Here is a 13,038-nt window from a genome sequence, read left to right on the forward strand (position 1 = left end):
AGTTTATAGGTTGTCATCAAATTTGGAAAACTTTTGACTGTCATTTCTTTAAAAATGTTTCTGTTCTCTTTTTTCCTTTCTTTGAGGACTCAAATTTTATATGTAGTCTCTCAGCTAATGGATGCTCTTCTCTCTCTCTCTTTGATAATTCATGTTTTCCTCTGTATTTTGCTTTGCATAGTTTCTATTCCTATGTCTTCAAATTTGCTAAATTGTTTTTTCCACTACCTAACCTAGTGTTAAATCCCATCTAAGTGTGTTTTCCCTTGAGACATCTTGAGAAGTTTAATTTGGGTCTTTTTTATGTCTTCAGCGACTCTGCTTAATTTTTTGTTGTAAGAATACAACACACTTTTTTCTTGGAATACAGTTTTAACACCTGCTAATTCTAACATCTGTGTCAGTTCTGGTTGGTTTCAATTAATTGACCCCCCTTTCACTCCCCATTGTGGGTTGTATTTTTCTGCCCTTTTTGCATGCCTGATAATCTTTTTCTTTTTGGCCGCTTCACCCAGCCTGTGAGATCTTAGTTCCCCGAGCAGGGATTGAAACTGCACCCTCGGCAATGAGAGCGCAGAGTCCTAACTGCTGGACCGCCAGGGATTTCCCCATGCTGAATAATCCTTAATTGGATATTAGACATTGTGAATTTTACCTTGTTAGGCACTCGATAGTGTTTGTAGTTCTTTGGGAATAGTTTGCATCTTTGGGTCTTGCTTTCAAGGTTTGCTAGGTGGTACCAGTGCAGCAGCATACAGTCTAGGGCTAATCTATAACATAGATGTTGTCTTAATTATTAACTTTTATGATCTCATCATGAATTATTTTTCTGTCTTGTGTTCAAATTTAAATATGTAGTTATCTACATATTTGATAAGAGCTTAGTTTGTGTCAGGAACTGTTGTGCTTTCGTGTATATTAAGTCATTCTCATAAAAACCTATAAAGCAGATTCTAATGTGCTGATATTAAACATGAGATGAATGAAGCACATACAGGTAAGTGACTTGCCTAAAGTCACTCAGCTTACAGATGACACAGCTAGAATTTATAGTCAAGCAGTGTTGCTCTGTAGCTCATCCTCTGAACTGGTATTATCTTAAATACTTGACAAACAGTGCAGGATAAACCGTGTGAAAAGGAGCTCCATGAGATTTGTAGTTTTGTCCCCCCTCCACTGAGGTGGAATTTTATATTTCTAGTATACATCTAGTATAGTACACATACCTAGCATATGCCTAGTATGTTTTTAAATGTGTGTTTCAGAAGGCTGAAGCACCTTGAATTAATTGTTGGTTTATATATGAGGTGGGAACCATACATCTTTAAAGTCAGAAATCTCCATCAAGAGATCATTAGGATAAGCCGAACAAATTGGGTTTATTACTCCTTCCTTAAGGAAGACTTATTCCATGGGGAATGGTGGGGCTCTCAGTATGTGGGTGTTAGAAAGGACTTCGTATAAGATTTGAATTTGGTGATTTGGGAGAAGGTTCAAGGAAGCAAGGCTTTCCTCTGGATTTGGGTGTTGTCAGGAAGGAAGTGGGGCAAGTCTACAACTGTGTGGGTAACTTATCTTACCTAGAGGACTGGAGGAATGAAGCAGGACCAAAGCTGTTCCTGGAAAAGGAACGGCAGTCCCTCACATTAGCCAGAATAGGGGAGTGCTTGGTCATTTTTGTGGTTTGGAAAAAATGCATAGTTTTTTCTTTGTTCAGACATGATTACAGAGTGACTTTGTTTTTGCCTTGATGCATTATGGTCACAGAGTGGCCTCATCTGATATTGATGTTCTATGAAATTGCTTATGTTCAGCAGAATCTCCAGGCCTTGCTGTACGTGCCATGTCAGTTCCTAGCCCCTTTCGTTTTTCTCACTATTTTAATTTTTTCACATGTAAACTAGATTGATTACGGGAAAAAAAAAAGAAGTGAGAAAACATATATAAGCCAAACGAGAAAAATTTAAACTACTTAGAAATAAGAAAACAGGAGACAAGATTTAAACTACCTAATATTTTATTGGATATCTTTGCAGACATTTTTATCCTTATTTATACATAAACTACTTTTGTAAATGAAGTTATTCATATATTTATTTTTTTGCTCCAGGGGTTTATTGTGACTATCATTTCATTGCAAATATGTGGCTGTTTTGTGCAACAGAGTATGTTAGGGTTAGTGTCATTGGAGTTGTGACTCTATGTTATACTTATAAATGTCTATATAGTATTCAATAATCTTATCCCATAATGTTATCCATTTCTAGCCTTTTTAAGTGCATATGTCTTTGTATGTATGTTTCTGCATGTACACATAAATGTACAATGTAGCGTGCACAATTAAAGAAATTTATTATTATAGGCAAAAGTGAAAGAATGAATTTGTTATAAGCTAGATCAAGAAGACAAGCTAGTATTTAAGTATTAAGTCCTTACTATTTGTTAGGAGGATGTAGAAAACATAGATTTCACTCCTGGCTTTTGAGGAGTGTAGAATGTCTTTCATTACAAGCATTTCAGAATGTTAGCTTCTCAAACTTCATTACAATAATTGAAATACTTCATCTCTACATGACATGTGGAGGAGTTACAGAATAATATGTGTGAGTTGTTGTGGCATTTTAATAGGAAACAACATGCTTTCAACATAGATTTTAATAAAACAATGGAGTTTAGTTTAAGGACATATGCTTCTTGTCAGTGTCTCCCTACATACCATCTTTTTGAAATCTACGTGGAAAGCAAAGTTTGTATGTCTCTGCATACCCAAAAAACATAGATATTCAAAGGTGAATAAGGATACATAAATACTTTCTTTCAAATTTCAGCTTAAGATCTAAAGCCTTTTCAGATGTCATTTATCATTACAACAATCTTATCAAAACAGAAACGTTTACCTTCTTTCTCAGGCATTAGTTAAATGTGTATACATTTAAAACTTATTCTTTGTGCATTATTCCTGTTCTTTCCCAGTTGTCTTTGGAAAAATGTCCTTAACGCTTACTTTCACTTTTTAACTTTTATCCCTTTATTCCACTGAGAGCCTCCAAAAGCTCTGAGTTATAATTGGGTAAATAGAAAATTAGTTTTAGTGTCAAAGTAGTGTAGAGGAAAATGAAAGCTACAATTTTGAATAGACTTAGAGAACTAATATTGCTAATCATCTGTTTACTTTTTAATATACCATTGTGCTCAAATCTAAAAAGGACTTTAAGTACTTAAGACTCTTGAAGAGTCCTCAAACTCCCTTTTAGAAAATACCTGAGAAATCTCTATCTTCCTCTAATTAAGGTTGTGCTTCTTTTTTTTTTTAGCTGTAGCATTAAGTTTAAATTATTATAACCCGAATACTTAAAACAATTTTTTATACATATTCTGTTAAGTAATCTTTGGAAATAACATTTAAAGTTGAGTTTTTTATAAATTGGAGATTTACCATAATATAAATTATGGTATATTATATTTGTATATTTAAACTTATGAACATTATTAAAGACTTTTTTATATCATTATACTACGCTAGCAAGAGAGCCACTTTCCCTGTCTTCAGAGACTTTCCAATCTATTTAGATATAGGAGAGAGAGAACGTGTTTGTTGTACAACACAACATAGTAAACAGTGGTATTCTGTTTTGTTTAAATCTACAATTAAAATTATAGACATGTTAGGCAAAATTGTATTCAAAAGTTATATTAAGTAGATATTTTCTTTCAATCAGTATTTAATGATTTTCAAGTTATCTCCTATTCCTTCATTAAAAGTAAATAATTGTTTTTCCCCCATTTTTTCTTTTTTTTTTGGGCAGCTTTTCACAGATGGAATCACAAACAAACTTATTGGCTGTTACGTGGGTAATACAATGGAGGATGTAGTCCTGGTGCGAATTTATGGCAATAAGACTGAGTTGTTAGTTGATCGGGATGAGGAAGTGAAGAGTTTCCGAGTGTTGCAGGCTCACGGCTGTGCACCACAACTCTACTGTACCTTCAATAATGGACTGTGCTATGAATTTATACAGGGAGAAGCATTGGATCCAAAGCATGTCTGCAACCCCGCCATTTTCAGGTACATTTCTTTTCCTAAATAATTTGTCCTTTTGAAAAATAAGAGTATTAAGGAAATGTTTTTTAAAACTGCCTTTTCTTTCTTTAGGCAACTATTTGGTTAATTTAGAAACTTTCTTTTGTTCGGGTTTTGTTTTATTTTTGCTAAAGAAAAAACATTCCTTTTTTCTGAATTCTCATAGTTAACTCTTTGCAAAAGAAAGGACTGCGAGAGGTTTTGGATTAGCCTGTTGCAGAAGGTCAAGGCTTCTCAATTTTTTAAAGTAGTGCTTGAATCAAAGCATTACACATTTCTTATTACTAAGTTTCGTTACTCAGCTGCTCATAGTTTCAGAGTTCTTGCTTACTATGAGTCTTAATTCTGTTAACACGCCTTTGTTACTTTTTAAACTTAAAAATTATTTAATTCAAAGTACTATGTTTTCTATAAGAATAATGTCTTGCATATGCTTGATCATTTTTCTAAAATTGCTAAAATTTTCTTTTGGGCTTGATTTGAAAGCAGCAAGTTCATTGATAGTTTAAATCAAAAGTTCTCAAACATTTCGGTCTCAAGACCCTTTTACAACTCTTAAAAGGTTATTGAGGACCCAAAGAGCTTCTGTTTATGTGAATTATATTTATCAGTGTTTACTATGTTAGAAATTAGAACACAAAGTTTTTAGAATGAAAGATTATCAAGTGCATGTCCTTTTATCTGTCGGTCAACATGATGACATCATCACACCACTTCACGTAGCTTCTCAAAACTGTACTGTACACTTGTTAGAACATGAGAGTGAAAAAGGTAAATAATACTTTATGAAAATAGTTTTAACCTCACAAACTTCCTGAAAGGGTCTTGAGCCATAGATCAAAGTTCACAGTATTCTCTTGCTTTGGCTTCTTCAGACGTAGCTACTTGCCTGTATTATGATTATAATAAAGAGTATCTACTTTGAATATAAAAGGCATTGGAATGTATTTATGTTTAATGTAGTCTAGGGGAGGAAAAATGATTCAGTCAGCTGCTCTACTAGTAATTTACAGTCTGTGACAGACAATAACCTTGGGGAAAAAATAAGGTAAATAGTATACACAGAGGAACAGAAAAGGTTTTCAAAAAAAGTACAAATAATTTACTGTGGTATAGTTGGGAAATTAGGCAGTGTTTAACTGAGGTAACATTTGAATTGGATTTTAAAGGATGAGGCAGAGCATGGAGGAGTCTGAGGGAGATGATAGGTAAAGACGAATAGCATCAAGCTAATGCTTAACTAGTAATTCAACTTATGGAAGTTTATCATGATCTTTTTTATTTGAACTTTTGTGTAGCAATCAAGTATTGCAGAGACCTTTAAATTTTTTTTTAATTCAAATTAAGGTGTTTAGGAATTTTCTTATCAAGTATTTCTCTAAAACTTGCCTCTTGCTGGGAATACTGGCTGAAGTATAATTAAAGCCACTCAGCAACAGACATAATGGGAGAAATGCAATTTAAAATGAGTTATTGCTCACTTATCAAGAAGCATAACTAAAAAACACCAACTTCCAGTGCTGAGGGTTTTGTAGTGGAACTGATACACTGTGAGTTGCAAGTAAAATTGGTAATGTTGTCTTTCGGAAATCAATAGGGCATTATATAGTAAGTCATAGAAGAAAGTCATATGCTTGATTGTGTCATAACAACTCATATTGTCTAAAACATACAAGATGTCTGATGCAGGACTAAGAGGAAAAATATCAGCTTACTAGTTGAACTGTGGCTACAATCAGGAAATAATTTGCTTATGTGAAAACTCAAAGGGAGTTTGTAAAAAAGAAATAAATTCTGTTGGGATGGTAGGATTAGGGATTTTTTTTTTCCAGTTTCAAAAAAATGCCTGTTATTATAATTTTTAAAAAGCTTCCAAGAGAGGAGCAATTAGTGAGTATTAGTGGGTGTTTGAGGAGATTCTCTGCAGCCTTGAGATTTTCAAACATTTGGCTTTATTGAGTATAGAATTTACAGTACCATTTGCCTTGATGTTAGTGCAGTAAAACCTTATCTTACTGAGACTAGGTAGAAGAAGGACCAATCTATGATAGTGAAAATCAGAAATCTTAATTTTTTATTACCTAGTTTTTTCTCTGTTGTACATAAAATTTACTAATAGAAAACAATTGAATTGCTCTAATACAGTTCTTTTTAAGAACTGTATTCTTTCTTATGACCATTTAATTAATTTAGTTAACATTTTTTATTTTTAATTGTGATAAAATACACATAACAAAATTTCCCATCTTAATCATTTTTTAAGTATACAGTTCCATAGTGTTCAGTACATTCACATTGCTGTGCAGCCAGTTTCCACAGTTCTTTTCGTCTTGCAAAACTAAAATTTTATATCCATTAAACAACAACTTCCCATTCTCCCCTACCCCCAGCCTTGGCAACGATCTTACTTTCTGTCTGCATGAATTTGACTGCTCTAGGTACCTTATGTAAGTGGAATCATACCTTTTTGTCTTTTTGTGACTGGCTTATTTCACTTAGCATAATGTCTTCAGGGTTCATCCACGTTGTAGCGTGTGTCAGAATTTCCTTCCTTTTTAAGGCTGAGTAATATTCCATTTTATATGTAGGCCGTGTTTTGTTTACTCATTAATCCATGGATGGACATTTGGGTCACTTCTGTTGATACTTCTTCACTGTTGTGAATAATACTGTTATGAACATGGGTGTGCAAATATCTTTTTGAGACCCTGTTTTCAATTCCTTTGGGTATATAATCAGAAGTGGAATTGCTGGATCATATGGTCATTCTATTTTTAATATTTTTAGGAACTGCCTTACTGTTTCCCATAGTGGCTGCACCAATTTACATTCCCACCAACAGTGCACAAGGGTTCCAGTTTCTCCAAGTCCTTGCCAACACTTATTATTTTGTTTTTTTGATAGTAGCCATCCTAATTGCAAGGAGGTGGTATCTCATTGTGGTTATGATTTCTATTTCCCTAATGATTAGTCACGTTTAGCGTCATTTCTTATGCTTCTCGGCCATTTGTGTATCTTCTTGGGGGAAATGTCATTTCAAGTCCTCTTCCAATTTTCTAATGGGACTTTTTTTTTGTTGTCTAGATGTAAGAGTACTTTATGTATTCTGGATATTAACTCCTTATCACATATATGACTTACAAATACTTAATTCCATGGGTTGCCTTTTCACTCTGTTGATTTTATCCGTTGATGCACAGTTCTAAATTTTGATGTATGTAGTCCAGTTTATCTGTTTTTACTTTTATTGTCTGTGCTATTGGTGTCATATCCAAGAAATTGTTACCAAGTTCTGTGTCATGAAGCTTTTCTCCTATGTTTTCTTCTAAGGGTTTTATAGTTTTTTTAGCTCTTACATTTAGATTTTTGATCCACTTTGAGTTAATTTTTATGTATGATTTAAGGAAAGGATTAAGGAACGTCTTTCTTTTACATGTGGATATCCTGTTTTTCCAGCACCAGCTGTGGAAAAGACTGTCCTTTGCCGTTGAATGGTTTTTGGCATCCTTATTGAAAATCATTTGATCATAAATTGGAGGGTTTATTTTGGAGCTGTCTATTCCATTTGTCTGTATGTCTGAGGCTATGCAAGTGCTGCTCTGTTTTGATAACTGTAGCTTTGTAATAAGTTTTGAAATCAGGAAGTGTGAGACTTCCAACTTTATTCTTCTTTCTCCAGCTTGTTTTAGCTATCTGGGGTTCCTTAAAATTACATTTGAATTTTAGGGTGGATTTTTTTCTGTTTATGCAAAAAATGCTGTTGGGATTTTGATAGGGATTGTATTGAATTTAAAGATCACTTTGGGTAGTATTGACACCTTAGCAATATTAAGTCTTCCAGTCCACAAACATGGAATGTCTTTCCATTTATTTCTGTATTTAATTATTTTCAGGAACATTTTGTAGTTTTAAGTATAGAAATCTTTTACCTCGGTTAACTTTATTCCTAAGTATTTTATTCTTTTTGTTGCTATTGTAAATGGAATTGTTTTCTTAATTTCCTTTTTGGATTGTTCATCAATTATGTAGAACTGCAATGTATTTTATGTGTTGATTTTGTGTTCTGCAACTTTGGTGAATTCATTTACTAGTAAAAACCATAAATTTTCCTAACAAAGCCATCCTTCACAAATTGCGTGTTTTGTTCAACACCAGTTTATCAAAAATTTTAGATGAGTATGGAACTTGTAAGTAGGACTTATTTAATTTTTAAAATCTCTTAGCAAAGCCTAGTTTTTAAGTATGTAGCTCCTATGCTTGCAGTTGAACTATACTTGTTATTTCCACGAGGATATTTGTATAATAGATTTTCTTCCTTTCCTTGTTAATTTTGCTACAGAAAAGATAACACTGGTAGTTCTGAGACCTGTAGAAATTGACTTGAATCCTAGATTTTGCAAAAAAGGCTTATTATACAAGATGTGTCTTGTTAAAGGACAGGCAGTATTTCAAATGGATGGTCATTTTGTTTTTCTATAGCTAGGCATTAATTTTGGCACAGTTCTTATTATATGAGATTTTTTTAAAACCAGGATAAATTTTAATCCACCAGAGAAAAACTCTAATAGTGGTAGAATCCTATGGTAAGTTTCTAAATGTATCCTGAGTCTGTTGCCAAGATGATGATTCTTATTCATCAAATATCTGTTAAGTACCTCCTTTTAGTGCTGAATGCTAGGATAGAAGAATAAGGCATGGTCTTTGCCCCTTGTATGATAACTTAGTGGTAGTATTTATCAGTAGTATTGATAAAGCAATGTCAACTATACTATTATTATTTGCTGCTATTTTTTTTAATTACATAGGAAAATGTTACAAAACATTTTAAACACTCTTCTGAATATATTTTTACCTATTATGTAAGCATGATGTTATCATTTAACATTAACTTTGTCCCTTATATAATCGAATTCTATTTTAACAGTGCACCTGTAGATAAGGTAAATATCTATAGTTTACTTTAGAAGATATTAATCATTAGTTCTTAATTTTTGGTGTAGTTTTTTTGCAAATATTAATTTTGCTGTTGTATGGTGGTTGTTAATAATTTAGTTTGTTTTCCATTTGAGTAGGTTTATATCACGTTATGCAGAAATGTTTTTAAAATTGCATATAAAATAATTTTTATAATTTCACTTGTAATTTCAGAAATTTGTTCAAAGGAGAAAATATTTGATAATTTTTGATAAAAATCAAAATCAAATTTGGAAAATTTGCCTTTCACTCCATAGTTTATATATATTTAACATTTCTATTATACCTAGTAGGAAATTGGTATGAAATGGGAAGTTAGTCTACAGGATCTTTGTATATGAATATGAATGTGAAATTCCTGTTGTCATTATTGAACTTAAATCTCCAAATTGAGTAAATGTTTATGTAAATTTTTTTCTGGTATTCAGGGGCATATCATGTCAGGTTTGAAGGAGAGCTTTAAGATTACGCCAGTAATTTGATTTTCCTTGTAAGAAATCTGAGACTCAGAGAAATGAAATGATTTGCTTAAGTTTAGACTTAAAATACAAGGGAAAAGTCAGAAGAAAACCCAACTAATTCTGTGCAGTGTTACTGCAGTATATTATAGTGGAAAGGCCTTGGCCTTTGCATCACATCATCAGTTCAAATCCTGGCTCAGCTCCAGTTAGCCACCTTTCTGCCAAAAGAGTCAAGACAATCAAAATTAGTAGGTGCTTTTTCTTGTAGCAGCTATTCATGTTCAACAGATTCTATTAACGTGTAAGAACCCCTTGGAGTTGTGGCCATTTTGAAGTATTTACCTTAGAATTGTCATTCCATTCACTCCTAGCTAAATAACTTATATTTGGACAACTTCTGAGACTACATTTTGTGTTTTGCAAATCAGGGTCTCATACAAACTCTGGGGTAAAACTATAAAAAATAGGCATTATTATTTATTTTTAAAACAGCAAATAAAATTTTTTGGTATTAAATACCTGTTCTAATATGTGACCCTTCTTCTGAATCACTGGTCTCATTTGTTGAGTAAACATTTCTAGGTCATAATGTTCTGTTGATATAGATTGCCCCTTGAGTTTCATGTAACATGGATTACCTTTCTTCAGGCCTTTTGTTCCAATTCCCCTCCTTAAAGTTTTAAAACCAGTTTTTAGTGGCTTCAAATATATATGTGTCACACACACATACACATCTATGTATGTATATGTGTGTTTGCATGTATATATGTGTATATTTGTACTCTCCTTTGTTTTGATTTTATTATCACTTTTATTATCATGAAGGTTCCTGATGCTTAAAGTACTACATGTTCATTTGGGCCTAGCTTTTTATGCAAATACTGTATGAGAGATTGATATAAAAATAGATTTTTTTCCTATATTCTTGTAGAGTATATGGTCTTGGGGAAGATCATTTAAGCAATAATTATTTAATTTATATAAAAATGTTTATTTGGTAATTTCAGAGGTATGGACCAAAACACACATACCTAAAAAGATCACAGATTTTAATATTTTGGTAATGCATTAGGATTCTTTTTTCCCCCCAAAAATAAGATTTATTCTTCACATGGTTGCATACTCAATTATATTTTATTCTCAAATCCGCCAAATTTTCCATTTTAGACAAGAATGCAGTGCCTTAAAGGTGAAAGATATTCTCAGATATATCTATGTCTCTCCTTTCACATAACTTCAGCATCCATAGAATCCTAACTTAATCATCAAAATAAAGGCCAAAAGCAAATTTTACTCAATTACAGTGAAACCTCATCATACTTATTTTCCAGAGTAGAAAACAAGGAGAAAATATTGAATGCATCAGACACTACACTTGGCAGCAGTTTTAGGCTGAGGAGCTTGCTGAATGTGATCTACATGTAAACTTTAAGCTTCAGAATAACAATATAAGCAGGTTTCTCTTTAAAAATTTAGGTGGGTTAAAGAACAGCATTACAAATATTTTATTACTTATTTTAAATTCAGTAATAAAATCCAGTGGTACTCTGAAGACAAGAGAAACTCACCAATTTCTGTACCTGGGTACATGAGAGAATCAGTAGGGTAACGGCTAATTCAGTTACAGCTTTGGGTATCAAAGATTTGCAAGGGCTATGTCCTATAGACCTCTTTTCGTTGCATCAAGTACTGTCAGACCAATAGCAGTTTTCTGCTCCTAATAGGCATTGAGCATTTTCCCCTACTGTGAAATATTTTTTAGATCATCAAACATCAAATGAGATGTGGTCAGCTGAATTACAGTCATCCAAACTGAAAGATGAAGAATATTAGTCAATCTATTGGTTCTTTAATGCTGTGTCCTTTCAAACAAAACATCAAATATTTCTTGTAGTAGAACTGAAACTCACTTGCAGTAATGCCTAAACACTTCTGAGATGCATTAGGACTTATTGAGAATAATAATTTGAAAATTCAGACTGACTCAAAGAAGGAGGAATTTGTCGATTCATATATCTGAGAATACGAAGTTCAAGCATGGGTGGATCCAGGGACTCTAATAGCGCCATTAGGAATATCACTGTCTGTTTTGTTGTGTTACCTTTTTTATTCTGGCAGACTTTTCTAAGGAGTGACAATTATGATTCTTAGCAGTTACAGGTTTATCTAATCAATTTGCAGTGTGGGGAGTGTGTCCCTCCTTTTCTGATCGCCTCAACCAAAGTCAGTAGCTTCAACCAAAGTCTTGGGATCAAATCTTTTTGGCCTAGCTTGGGTAATATGCCCTGAACCGATCACTCTGGCCTGAAGGATGGAATGCTCTGGGCAAGTCTATGTCATCTCTTTGCTCCTAAAGTTAGTGGTGCCAGGGGGATAGGGAGTTAGGATTGAGATGAGCTCTGACTGAACCAAAAGTGAACTAAAAGTGAGGGGGATGGAAGTTTCTCCAAAGGAAAGTCAGGACTCTTATTAAATAATAAAACTAGATCGATGAGAATATTCACTGTAGTATAAAAATATAATAAAAGTGTGTTATTTAATCACAGATTGGTGAAGGATTACTACAATGCTAGATTCCCTGTGTACTTAGTTAAGCGGTTTTTGTGTATTAGTCATCTGGGAAGCTTTTAAAATATCTTGACGCCCTGGCTGCACCCCAAACCAATTAATTTCTCAGGGTAATACCCAGGCCTCTGTATTATTTTCTTTCTTTCTTTTTTTTTTTTTTAAGTTTCCAAAGATTGATTTTAGTACATAGCCAAGCTAATGTTTGTTCAGAGACCTTGTTAAGACAGTTATAGGAATTAACTCTCTGAACCTATTTATCTGCCCGCTTACCTTTTTACTTTAGTCCCTTTTGCCCTTTAACCTCAGTGACTTCAGAAGCAGAATTGGAGCATTATATTAGTGCCTCTCAAATTATACAGTGAATTAGGATCACCTGGAAATCTTGTTTAAAATGCAGTGCTGGGGCCTACCCATAGAGATTATGATTCAGTGGATCCGAGGTGGAACCTTAGAAATTCCTAGTTGGTGCTATGTTGTAGGTCCTAGGACTGTACTTTGAGGAACGTTACATTAGGTTGTTAGCATCTTGAAAATTTGCCAGTTTTAAGTTCTTTTATTTGTAGATTATTGTTAAGTCATGTTTCTACCTACTATTCTATGGACTATATGGTAATTTAGTTCTTATTTCTATTTGGTATGCTTATTCCTCCATTAGCATTTGCTGTACTAGGTTCTGCAGATACAAAAATGGTGTGGACACAAATATACTACACAGCTTCAAACTATTTTGCTGTTATATCAGTATTGATTCTGACATCATAAAATCCTAACGTTTATTCAGAGTATTTGTTGTTAACAACGCACAGAAATTAACTCATAGAACCTATTTATCTGCGCATTTACCTTTTTACTTTAGCCCCTTTTGCCCTTTAACTTCAGTGACTTCAAAAGCTCAAAATTAAAATGACTCTGTAATTTAAATGCATCAGTGATTAATATCTAATACGTGCCTTG

At 33.2% G+C, this 13,038-nt stretch overlaps 1 protein-coding gene across 1 annotated transcript in view; it reads left to right on the forward strand.

Annotated features, from left to right (window-relative positions):
- ETNK1 (ethanolamine kinase 1) overlaps window positions 1-13,038 on the forward strand; it is a 68,061-nt gene that overhangs the window by 23,935 nt on the left and 31,088 nt on the right. Inside the window, exon 2 of the mRNA XM_029205405.1 lies at window positions 3,807-4,066. Coding sequence (XP_029061238.1) covers window positions 3,807-4,066 — 260 coding nt within the window. The remainder of the gene's footprint in view (window positions 1-3,806; window positions 4,067-13,038) is intronic.

The sequence above is a fragment of the Monodon monoceros genome, unplaced genomic scaffold, assembly GCF_005190385.1.
Source record: "Monodon monoceros isolate NGI ecotype Baffin Bay Population unplaced genomic scaffold, NGI_Narwhal_1 Super_Scaffold_6, whole genome shotgun sequence".
Classification (NCBI taxonomy): Eukaryota; Metazoa; Chordata; class Mammalia; order Artiodactyla; family Monodontidae; genus Monodon; species Monodon monoceros.